The sequence below is a fragment of the Rhinolophus hipposideros genome (assembly GCF_964194185.1).
Source record: "Rhinolophus hipposideros genome assembly, chromosome: 17".
Lineage (NCBI taxonomy): Eukaryota > Metazoa > Chordata > Mammalia > Chiroptera > Rhinolophidae > Rhinolophus > Rhinolophus hipposideros.
In genome coordinates, this window is record NC_138063.1 from 12811590 (window position 1) to 12824169 (window position 12580).

The 12580-nt window shown below is 45.1% G+C and overlaps 1 protein-coding gene across 2 annotated transcripts in view; it reads right to left on the reverse strand.

The window, feature by feature from the left end:
- Positions 1-6396: 6396 nt before the first annotated feature.
- LOC308509960 (O-acyltransferase like protein-like) overlaps positions 6397-12580 on the reverse strand; it is a gene marked incomplete at its 5' end in the record, with an annotated part of 53257 nt that continues 47073 nt past the window's right edge. The window contains 3 exons of one of the 2 annotated variants that reach the window (XM_081078663.1): positions 6397-8759; positions 9049-9191; positions 11518-11704. In XM_081078663.1, coding sequence (XP_080934789.1) covers positions 8625-8759; positions 9049-9191; positions 11518-11704 — 465 coding nt within the window. In that variant the 3' untranslated portion in view covers positions 6397-8624. Of the gene's footprint in view, positions 8760-9048; positions 9192-11481; positions 11705-12580 lie in introns of both variants that reach the window. The other variant, XM_081078662.1, reaches the window with a different exon arrangement.

The window sequence follows — 12580 nt, forward strand, 5'->3', positions numbered from 1 at the left end:
CTTAACAACCAGGCCTCCATGGGAATGAGAGATCCAATTGGTGTTCCTGAATCCTGAATTCATAGGCAGCCAGCACACCTCCGCCCCCATGGCCAGACTCCGCCCGGATTATATGGAGCAAACATGTCTGCCTCTCATTGTTGAGTCAGGAAATGGTAAGGACTTACATTAGCATATGTATTAAAGAAATGACATGGGGCTCTTGTAAACTCTATTAAAAGATTTTTTTAAGATATCGACTTTCTTTGTCTGATATGCATGCCATTATTGAAGTTTTCTTTGTTTTTAACATGAAGTCATGAGCATCTTTTTTCAAATACCGAAGAGAAAACAGTTTTTGTCATCTTTTTCCCCCTTTGGGTAGTAGAAATGTGAGACGTGTTCTTTTTCTTTGGTTCATCTCTTTTCTTTTAGCTTCCATTAGTCTCTCCAAGTTTTCTGAATTGAAAATGTGTGTTGCTTCTTTTAAAGGACTTTTGGACAGCAGTTTTAGATTCGCAGCAATATTGAGCAAAGCTACAGAGATTTCCTGCCATACATGTGCCCTGCCTCCATGCGTGTATAGTCTCCCCATCATCAACATCCTGCACCAGAGTGGTATGTATGTTACTTGATAAACCTCCATCTACATACCATTATCACTGAAAGTCCATAGTTCACGTTACAGTTAACTCGTGGTGTTGTGCGTTCTATAGGTGTGGACAAAAGTATAATGACATGTAGCCACCATTACAGTGTCACATGGAGTAGTTTTACTGATCAAAACCATTCTGTGTATTGGTATTGTGTTTTTAATGTCAAATTCTACTTGTTCATTGCTGCTATATTGGAAAACTATTGTTGTATATTAACCTTGTATCCTGCAACCCTGCTACTACCACTGATTAGTTCCAGTGTTTCTTTTATAATTAGAAAAATATCCTTTTTTAACAGTTGCTTGAGATTGGTCTCTTGAGATGGAGACAATTAGGTCCACATTCTCCTACCTTTCTGATAATTAAGGGAAAGAGAGCCCCAGCGTTAATGTGATTGCTAGGAAGTCCCAAGAAGAGCTGGATCTAGAACCTCGCAGGTGATTGGGAGGTGAAGATAGAAAGGAAAGAAGAGTGTGAAGTGGTGGAGGGAAGACAGGAGAGGGGGAAAGCTGTATTCATCAGGACGACACAAGGTTGCTCTGGCAAAGAGACTCAACAGTAGACTGTTTTAAGGAACAAAGAAGTTTCTGTCACTCACATGTGACTGGTTGCAGCCTTCTGAATCTCTTACAGCATTGTCAAGGATGGGTCCCTGCCATGGCAGTTCCAGGCTGCAGGAAGAAGGAAGAGCGTCCCAGGTGGTGGCACTTCTGCCCATCTTCTATGGGTGGGAGTTTGGTCACATACCTGCAAGCGAGGCTTGGAAATGGCATCAGGCTGGGCAAACGTGTGCCTAGCTACTCAGTGTCTGCTGTTATGAACAAAAGAGGAAATGGTTGTTGGTGGACAAATAGCAGTCTGTCTTACAAAAAGGGAAAAGGTGACAGGATGGGGGCAGGGGCAGTGGTTAGAGAGCAAGACAGAAATGAGAATGGAGACGAAGAGAGAATTATAAGTGGAAGAAAAATCTCTATTAGTCAAGCGAAAGCCCTGGGGTTAGATTCTGAGCAGTCCCTGCAGCATTGCAGCACCGCACTGGTTGTTATTTTGGGGTTCGGGGCGGGGGTGTCTGTGGCCTCAGTGGGAGAGGAGGCCCTATTTTATTGAACCAGCCATGCCAGTCTGCACTTCAGGTCCATTGTGTGGCTTTTGCTTGCGAATTTCTGTTTCAGACTTTTAAAACTGTTTTTCTTTTGCTCCCTCTGATTTGACCACATTGGTTAAATCATTCGGCCAGACATTTTGGACAGAAACAGTAACTCGACAGGAAGGAGGGCAAGGGTGTCCCATACTGACCTGAAAAACACAGCACATATCCTTCCCTGTATATGGTAGTTTAACTTTTTCAAAAGGTTCTTACAGATGTCTCATTTCCTTCTTATGACAAAACTGCAAGGCAGGAAGAGCCACTGTTAATACTCAGTAGTGGTGAGGGCACAGCTGCTGGGGTCTCATGCCTGATTGGAATCCCAGCTCTGCCACTGATGAGCTGTGTGACCTTGAAGAACTCACTCAACTCTGAGCCTCTGTCGTGCAGGGTGGCCTGCGGGGTCTCTTCTCCCGCTCCCCACATAAGAACACAGGACATGGTGAGGCCAAAAAGGAACACCCACGGAGCCATAGGTAGGGGAGTCATACCACTATGGTCTCACTGGAGGCTGGGTTCACACGACGTGCGACCTGCTGTCCGCTTTGCTGCCAACTGACCGACTCTCCTCGACTCGACTCCCCAGCGCAGCCATGGCAGTTATGTTAGTGGCAAATGGCTCAATGGTTACAGCTGACGGCCAACTAGCCACAGCTGATGGCCATTTACTACCCGAGCCAGCACCTTCCCACGTGAGGCCAAGAGCCTGGAAACTGCTCTCTGGGGCTCTGTCCCCACAGCCTCATTTCTGAGCTCAACTACGAAACAAGGATATTGATTGTATTGACTTCAAAAAGTTGTTTAGTACCTATCTCAAAGGGTTGCTGTAAGGATTAAATGAGATAATTCTGTCTGCTCATGGTAAGCACATTACAGATGGGGAAACTGAGGCTCAAGTCTAGTGGCTTGTTGAACGATTCAAAAACTGGGTCTTCTAACTTCCCATTGTGGGCTCAAACAAGACAGGTGAGTGGCTTGCTGGATGATATGAAAGTTAATTTAAGATTATGAAACAGCACAAACGATGTAGATTAGAGAAGGAAATTCAACGAGTGCTGATGGCTGTAACACAGAAAAGAGCCCAGAGGGGAATAAGAGAAAAGGAATAGAGATGGACAGAAGGGCTGTCAGCAGTACGAAGGCCCTGAACTTCTCATTTTCCAGAAAAGGAAACTGAGGCATGAGAAAATCACATGCAACTCCAGCAGCTGGAGCAGCAGAAATCTGGAAGAACTCACTTTATGTTGGAGAACGTTCTCATTCTTGGGAGACCTGCCGATGAGCCGTCTGCATTTGCTGCAGCCTCCCGGGCTCACCGTGATCTGTTCAGGAAGAATTCCAGAATCTTGCCACTGGCTGCACACAGCTGCGATTGGACGATCGGACGGGCACGGCCAGCTGCGGGAGGAAAGCACACATCACAATCTGTTCTCCTCTCTTTTGTTTTACTTTAATCCCTCTAGGAACGGGAGACAGATGACCTTTCAATAATCTGAAATCCCAATAAGAAGAACCTGTCTCTGAAAAGTACACAGTGTTTGGGAAGGCTTTAATATGCAGTAGACTTGAAAGATTTTCATCAGCCTTCTAGTGTCTCAGTGTGCTTTGGAGACAGTGATGGGAGTCAGATTAGCTGAATAAAAGGTCACTACTACAAGAGTTGTTTTTAGCTAAATAAATTTGACAGAGCAGGGTGGAAAGCTCTAGATAGATAACAGGTTGCTGCTAGTACCTTGGAGCAGGTGCAACTAGGGTTTTCTTAACACACACAGCAGGGGAGGAGATGCTCTTGCACTGTACGCTTGCTTGAATATTTTTTTTCTCAGTTTTCACTCTTTTTTTCTATATTCTTGCTCTCCTGTCCTCTGTAATTTGCTGCGAGTTCCACCTGGCTTTGCATCCATGAACATTTCCAGTTACATACTGCGTTGGTGCTTCTCAAACTTGAGCCCGCATCCGAATTACCTGCAGAGCCTGTTGAAACATTGTCGGGCCCCGCCCTCAGAGTTTCTGATGCAGGAGGGTCTGGATTGGAAACTGAGAATTTGCATTTCTAACCAGTTCCCTGGTGCTACTGTTGCTGCTGGTGGTGGTCTCAGGACCACATTAGGGAGAAGGACTTGCTTAGAGAAACCTCCCTGTGCTCTGCCTTGGCCCGTGCCACCAAACCACCCACTCTGCAGTTCTGTCTCACTGTAGTTCGAGGGAGAGCTTATCATCAGTGTTGTAACACTCTATTCAATAACCACAGGGAAACCCATGAAGTTTCCAGGACAGACTGTGGAAGTCAGTCTGAGAGCCCAGCAATGCCAGAGGGCATCACGTCCTGAGCATCTCCTCCCGAAGTGGTCCCACGGGGCACTTGGACCTTTCCTCACCCCCAGAGGGGATGCGGATTCCATGTTTGTGCTTAGGTATGCGGTACCTCTGGGCCAGCCCCACAGTCAGTCTTGCTCAGAAGTCCTGCAATCCCCACAGCAGCCTGGAGCTGAGCAGCTCTCCAAGCTGTCCTCTGACGCAGGAATCCAAAGAGATTTCTGTCACCCAGGATGGAGGTCGAGCATTGTCCCTTAGCTTAGGGTGGGGGTCAGGGTGGGGAGGGAAGGGCATATCTGGGCATTTGCCTGCTGCATTGGGTGTTCAGATCCAAGAACTATGAACTCATGTCTGACAAGCAGTCCTCATCTTAACAATTGAAAAATAAATGAAGCAATTTTCATTTGAAGTTCCTCAGAAAGAAGGCAGTGGAAATCACTGCAAAGACATGAAGCTGTTTTCAGTTGGAAATAACAAATAGGTTAGAAATGTATTTTCAAAAGGATTAAGTGGAAACTTATTCTGGTTCTCAGGACATTATAAATTCCTTAGGAGGCTGGCCATTTAAGAGGAAACCATGAGATGGGGCGCGGGGGCTTATCACAGTGTGAGGGATATAAATGATAGATGTCTAACTATTACATTGTTTTGTACACCTGAAACTAATTTTTTTTTTTTTGAAAAAAGGAGGAAACCATGAATACACCTTGACTCTTCTAACCACAGTTCAACAAATCTGTTTCTCCTAGGAATAGGAGCATTTCCACACGGCAAGTGGGGCCCTGCACGGGTGTCTGAGGTGCTGCCCTCTTGTGGTCGCCTGAACACATGCGACTAAAGCTTTCTAGATCTGCACATCAAGGGGAGCAGAGCCTAGGAACTGATTTCTGTCACTAATGGGGGAAAGATGATGGACGTTTGCCACAACACAGACATTTCCACAGGTCTGAAACCACTGCTATGGCTGTTGCTTCATCAACGTTCTGTGCACAGAGGAGGTAAGAGAAATCAAGGCAGGTAATACTGATTTTTCTAAATTTCGTTAAGAGGAAATTTGGAAAGAAAAGGAACAGGTTTGCGAATATGAATCTGTATATATGCATATATGTATACATGCATACATATGCCTATATACCTTCTATGTGTATAAGAACGTGTATGCAGATGGAGAGAAAAAAGGTGTTTCTTTTGCTCCTCTGTCCCGCAGGTATAGACGAGTGGATGAACGGGTTCTGGTGCTGGCTCCATGATGACTGGTGTGTGAATCTGGATAGGTCACAGCCTTTCAGGGCCTCAGCTGCATCCCTGTAAAAGGATGTCACTGAACAGATAATCTCTAAAGCCCCTGCCTGTTCCAAATTCTGACTCTACTTAAAACAAAGCAACATAGAAGAGAAGCCCCCGCTCTTGCTCATTTCGCATGTCTGAGCTGACAAACCTTTCCACACCATTTTGCTTTTCTTCCTTCTTGCTTCTGTTTGCATATTTTCTAACACAGAACTTCTATGCTGTCATTTTGGCTTATTTACATGCTACCCTCTTTGTGCGCCCATTGGGATTTTCAATATTATATAGTGAAAGTTTCATCTTTCCTTGTGAATCTCAGTCATGGGTCCCGCTCCATACCAGCGCCCACAGACTCCTAGTGCATCCAAGGGAGACGGACCTTAGAGCGAGGAAACCCTGCAGGAGCAGTTTCTATAAAAACATGCTGCACTGCGTCGAAGCCTGAATGAGAAAGCACAGATGGCACAAATGGGGACAGAGGGGACTTCTCTGCTTGTGGCATCTGTGGAGACTGTTTCTGCTCTGAATGGACAGGGTGGCCTGGACGCTGGGCCAGCCCAGCCCACATTCTGCCCAGAGAAGCCACGGGAGAAGGCGGCGCACTTGGGAGGGCAGAGTGGGGACGTTGGCATGTATAGGAGACGCTGGTCCCTGCCAGAAGCCCTGGTGGCAGGGCAGGCTGGGGCTGAGGACAGCCAGCTCCGGAGAAATGGAACTAGCGGAGTCCAGGTGTTCACAAGACAAGTGAGATATCTCTGGACTCTCCCAAAACCAGTCAGGAAGAATTTAAGGAGGGGTGGCATTCCTTTAGAGCTGCTGGGGTGGTTCTCTACTGTTGATGGGAAATGTTTTTATCCACAGGTTGGTATGTGAAAATGGAACATGGATTTCAGAATGAAGGAAGACTCAGAGGCGGCACCCATCCACTGATGCTTACTCTACTCTGACCCTTCGGCCTCTAGAAATTTGTTTGACTTCATTATTATATAAATTTCAAAATTACACAAAAATAGAGAGAATAGTAAAATGAGGTTCCGTGTACTTGAAAAAATCATTATTACATGGCCAATCTTGTTTCGTCTATCCCACATCCTCCCAATATCATTTTGAGGTAGATGTCAGATTTTACATCATTTTGTCCATAAATATTTCAGTATGCATCTAACAGATAAGGACTCTTAAAAAAAAACAAACAACCACAATACCATTACACATTTAAAAAAAAAATCAATAAGTCCTTAATATCATCTAATACCCTGGCAGTGGTTAAATTTCCAATTGTGTCTCATAAATGTTACATGCTATTTGGCAGTTTGTTTCAGGATCCAAATAAGGTCCACACAGTCTATAAATCTTCAACTTCTAGGGAATTTTGGACTGAAACAAAAGCCAGAACAAATTGGACTTCCGTATCCCCACTTTTTGTTTTATGAAATTGCAATAGTAAAGAGGGTATTTTTTTCCTTATAAAAAATTTTCAAAGGTTATGTTAGTAATTGGGAAGCTATTTCCAAGGCCCTGGGTTTCTAGCCTCATAACTAGAAGCACTTGGCAATTTGAGCTCTCAGCGATGTTGGCAGGCGAGTCAGTTCCCGCTGGGGTCCAGCCGGATTGCAAAGTTCCTCCCGTAAATACCAGTAACCCTGAAGATCTCCTGTGAGGCCTAATTAAGTCAGAGGGGTCAGGTGCCGAACCAGCCACCAGGGGGCTCTCGAGGAACTCGAGAACTTCGGAGTTACCCCCCCCAAAAAAACGCCAACTTGGTGCGTTTTTATTACAAACTGAACAGGCCAGGGTGAGACGTGTCTCCTCACTCAGCTTAGATTCTGCCAACAGGAGAGACATCAGGGAGATGTAGCCTGTTCCTGAAGCTGGAAAAGGATATTAGCTGTCAATTGCCGGTCAAAGGAACTGAGGTTTGCAGCCCTCCCCACCCTTAAGTGGTCTTCCTCACAGATCCACTGGAGGGCAAAGAGAGCACACACAGATGGGGACACTCCTTGTAGCCCCACGATTGTGAGGAAATCCTTCCATCAGTAAGTACACAGAGCACGCTGTTATAAGCAATATTAAATACATTAGGGATGTAGGGATGGTTAACACACTAAAGCAGGAACCTAGACCTCCAGATTCTCCATCTGCCCTTATGGCTCTCTTTGGGTCTCATTGCTGGAAACTGAGGTGGTCAAGATAGAAACCACTTGCTAAGGTCTCTTCTTTCTTCAATGGGACTTTTTGTTGAGGGACTATATTCCTTTGCTAGAGCTGCACTAACAAAGAAAGAACCACAAACTGCTGGTTTCAGACAACAGAAATGTATCACCTCACTATTCCAAGGGCCAGAAGTTCTAGACCAAGGTGTCAGCAGGGCTGTGCTCTCGTGAGGGCTCCAGGGGACAATCCTTCCTGGCTTCTTCTGGCTTCCGGGGTTTGCCCGCCATCCTGGGTGGTCCTTGGCTTGAAGATGGCTGTCTTCTCTCTGTGTGTTTTCACATGTTCTTCCTTCTGTGCATATCTGTCACGGTGTCCAGATTTCCACTTTTTATAAGGACACGAGTCGTATTGGATTAGGGCCACACACACACCCCATGGCCTCGTTTTAATTTGATCACCTCTGTAAAGACCCTATCTCCAAATAAGGACACATCCTAAAGTACTAGGAGGATTAGGATTTCATGTCTTTTGGGGGAGATACAACATAACCCATAACAGGGACCACGTTGTAGGAAAGATAATGTTTAGAAGGTTTGTAACAACAAAGCCATAATTGCACACACTAGTGAGTTATACCACCCTGAGGGTTCAAGACACAGTTACAAGTCTACAAAGGTATTATAATAACATAAATACAATCACGGTGAGGAAAACTACATACTATAATTTTAATAAGGAAAGTCAGCATCTTAACCCAAATTACATTAAATTTACTACATTTGATGTTTTCCTGTGATCATTGATATAGAAAATAAATACAGAAGCAGATCAAAAATATCCATAATTTTTTTTTGCTAAAAAGTACATCAGAGGGTGATTATTATGATACTAAAACAATTATCCTAGAACTCTTTTATATATTATAACTCTTTTATATATAAACCAGGAAACTTACATAGTGTAAACATTCACAGAATCAGATTCACACCCCTTTTCAGGAACACAAGCATTCATTACATAAATGAGGCCACCCCTACGTCTGTCCATCACCACCAATAAAGGGCCATCCATTCTTTCGGGTTTTACTAGAATGTTCCTGGCCCTGCAGGCATTGATCCCAGAAGGCACCGCTTCAGTTCCTGACATGGTTTCTCAATGAAGAGTGTGAGGCCCAGCCCAGCGATGAAGGTCAGCAAACAGTGTCCGGAGAAGAGATAGAACTGGAGAGAAAGAGGGGTACAGTAGACACAATCTTACTACAAGAGTCCTATTGTGTTTGGATATTAAATTGTATCATCCTGCACGAGTGGAGCTGTAGACAAACAGTCCTAACACATTACAGATACAACAGAGATGTAATCCTGTGCTGAAGTAAAAACAAAGAACAATAGGCCCCCAAGAACCACAACAACAGAACCAGGCCTCTCACCAAGCCAATAGGGAGCTTTGTGGCTGCAGAAGAGAACTGAGCAGGCTGCTACACAGAGCTGAGAGCTGGGGCTGGCTCACCATGTTGGTGTCAGTGTAGTGAATAAGCGTTTCCTGAAGTCCATTGTAGAGGATGATGAGGGTAGGATGAACCAAGTAGCAAGCATAACTGATGCCGGCCAGGAAAGTCCACATACCGCAAGAAAGCAGCCGGTGTACCAAACCTGGAGGGAACGGGACCCATTCACGGAGGCACAAGTTCCCCTCTCTGGGCCTGTGAAGATACCCTGTCACCACCGCTCCCCTCTGGGTTCTGCACCTAAGTCTGTGAACTTCTTGCAAGAAGACCTTTATTCATTATAATTATTAAGAGAATATACCAAAAAAACAAAATTAAAGCCAACTTCCCATTGCAGGAATAAGAAAAAATGAGATGCTAATATTGAGTTTACCGTCAGTTACTTCCTTAATGTGGTTTTAACCCCTGAGCACCAAACAGTGCCAAGTCCTTTCACTCCCCCAGGTTCTGATTCAAGGCGCACCCTCGTGAGCTGCTGGGCCTTGGGCCGAGGCAGTTACCATCGCCAAAGTTACCATCTTCATCGGTTATTCAGCGGCTTGCATTTGATCAACTTCTAGGCCTCTTTCAGGGCAAATATTCCATAACTTGACATAGTTCTAGAAATGTGCTATCCCATATAATAGCCACTAGCTTGTGGCCATTTCCTTTAAATTAATTATAATTAAATGCAGTCAGAAGTCCCTCTCTGCATAGGACTTACTGCTATCCGTAGTGGGTTGAGCAGTGGTCTCCCAAAACATATGTCCGCCTGGAGCTTCCGAATGTGGCCTCATTTGGAATAAGGGTTTTTGCAGATGTAATTAAAATGAGATCATTTTGGATTAGGGTGAGCCCTAAATCCAAAGACGGGCATCCTGATAAGTGACACAAAAGGAGACACAGACGCAGAGGAGAGACGAGGAAGGAGGCCACGTGAAGATGGAGGCAGAGACTGGAGTGACACACCTACGTATGCGCCAAGGAGCGCCAGGGGGTGCCGACAACCATCGGGAGCTAGGAGACAATGGCACAGATTTCCCCAGAGCGTCCAGAAGGACCTTGTCAACACCTGAATTTTGGATTTTGGATTTCTAGCCTCCAGAACGGTGAGCAAATCAATTGCTGTTGTTTTAAGCCACAAAAGAAAAGGAAACTTCTCCATCTCTTTTGCACCAGCCTCGTCTCACGCACCCGGTGGTGTAGCACTGTTGGCTCAGTGGCTCAGGACAGAAGTTTTGCCACCACCCCAGACTCCTTTCTTTGTCTCGAACCCCACGAGGTGCTGTCTTAGAAACATATCTTGAAGCTGACCACTTCTCAACCCCTCTCTGTTAACATCCTCAATGAATCCTACATGTTCTCCTCCACAGACAGTTACAGTAGCTTCGTACTGGATCTGTTGGTCTCTCTGCTCTCATTCGTGCAACATCCAGATTAATCTTTTAAAATCACAAATCAGATTATGTCACATGGTGTTTAGAATAAAATCCAGATTCTTCCCCACGGCCTCTGAGGTCCTGCAGGACCTGTCTGCTACCGTCCTCTCTGTCCTCCTTCCCATCTCTCTGTCCCCTTGACCTTTGAGCCCTGTCTCACTGGTCTTCTCGTTATTTCTCCCACTTGCTTCGCTCTTTCCAGTCTGCAAACCTCTGCCTTAGCCTCTCCCTCGGCCTGGAATGCTTTTGTACCACAGATTTGCAAATGCACCCCTATTCCAGTTACCCTCCAATTCCTGCTTTAGTTTTAACACTGTGTTTATCTGCATCTGAAATTATAATATAAGTGTATTTACTTTATATGGCTCTGGATTCATTTCCTATGGCTGCTCTAATAAATTGCATAAGCACGGTGGCTTAAAACAACAGAAATTCATTCTCTCATCAATCTGGGAAGCAGAAGTCCCAAATCAGTGTCCTGGCCAAAATCAAGGTATTGCCAGAGTTATATTCCCTCTGCAGGCTTCAGGGGAGAATCTATTCCTTATTTCTTCCAGCTTCTGGTAATTTCCAGCATTCCTTGGTTTGCAGCCATGTCACTCCAACCAATGCCAGCATTTTCAAATCTCTCTGTTCCTTCTTCATATCCTGTCTCCGGTGTGTGTGGTCAAACCTCCTTCTGCCCCTCTTATAAGGATACATGACATTGCATTTAAGGTCCACTCGAATAATCCAAGATAATCTCTCCATCTCAAGATTCATGACTTAATCACATCTAGGTTCCAGCTATTCGGACCTTATATCTTTGGGGACCATTATTCAGCCTAGTGGAGTCTCCCGGTCTCTCCGCTTTCCCAACCCCACTGACTAATCAAATATCTGAGATGGCAACTGTCTCACAGAAATGCAGAACATGGGCTTTGGGCTTTGTGCTCGGTCTGTAGGACAAATTGATGTTTTTGAATCACTCGTCAACAAGTCAAAGCCCTCTGTGTACATTGTTTCCACATGAATTACCTTTAAAAGGACAGTGTGAGCCACACGGCATCATACCTCCATAGCCTTCCTGACATGCAAACACGACCCAGCCAACCGCCGCTGCCCACAGGGTCCGGTGGAGGGCCTGGTAGAGAGCAGCGGCAGCTGAGGGGGTGACAGAGGTGTCATCCACTGTGTAAGCCAGAGCCACCACTGCAAACATGATTGACAGGGAGCAAATCCACCCCAGCAGAGCCTGTGCCTACGGGGAAAGGAAAGATGCCATTCATAGCGCGTTTGGACCATTGTGTATTTACTCCCTGTTACACCAACTTCCTTTTTGTATGTTATCACTATCACTTTAGGTGTCTATTTGTAAACCTCAATCAGTGCCCAAATTTGACTAAAATGGAAGATTCAGATTAGTGGTTACAAATGGGTTGGGGCAGTGTAGGGGAGGGCAGGCTGTGTGATTATAAAGGGGTAGAATCAGGGAAATCTTGTGGTGACAGAGAAGCCTCAACTGTGGTGGTCATTACACAAATGTACATATGTGACAAAATTTCACAAAACTATACACACACATAAATGAGTGCACATAAAACCGGTGGGTCTATGTCAATGTCAATTTCTTGGTTGTCAAGGGTGATGAGACTTCCTGGGCTATTTTTGCTACTTGCCTGTGAAATCTTGAATCATTATTCAATGAAAGTGAAAAGAAAAAAGATAATGTGCTAACCCACTCCCACCACTACTAATCTCTCATTCTGGCCTTAAGCCAAAGGTTTCTTGATTGGTTCTGCTCCCACCACGAACGTGAGGGCTGTAAGCACACAGCCCCTACCCTAATCACTGGGGACATAAAATAGCAGAAGGAGATGGAGAGGCTTTCAGCTCAAAGAATAGCCTCATGAGTTAAATTCTATTCCTGGGCTCAGTTCCATACCTTAGATCTTACTTCACCTTATCTGACCTTTTCAGACCCAGCTCTATCTTCTAAGGAACTTCTCTGCTCCTCTATTCCAGTTCTCCAGCTGCTATGACAACATCTACATTGAATTGAACTAGCATCTTATTCATCCACAATCTTGTCGCTAAGAGAAACTCTCCCTTCCTTGGGTCTCAGGTTCCTGTCCTG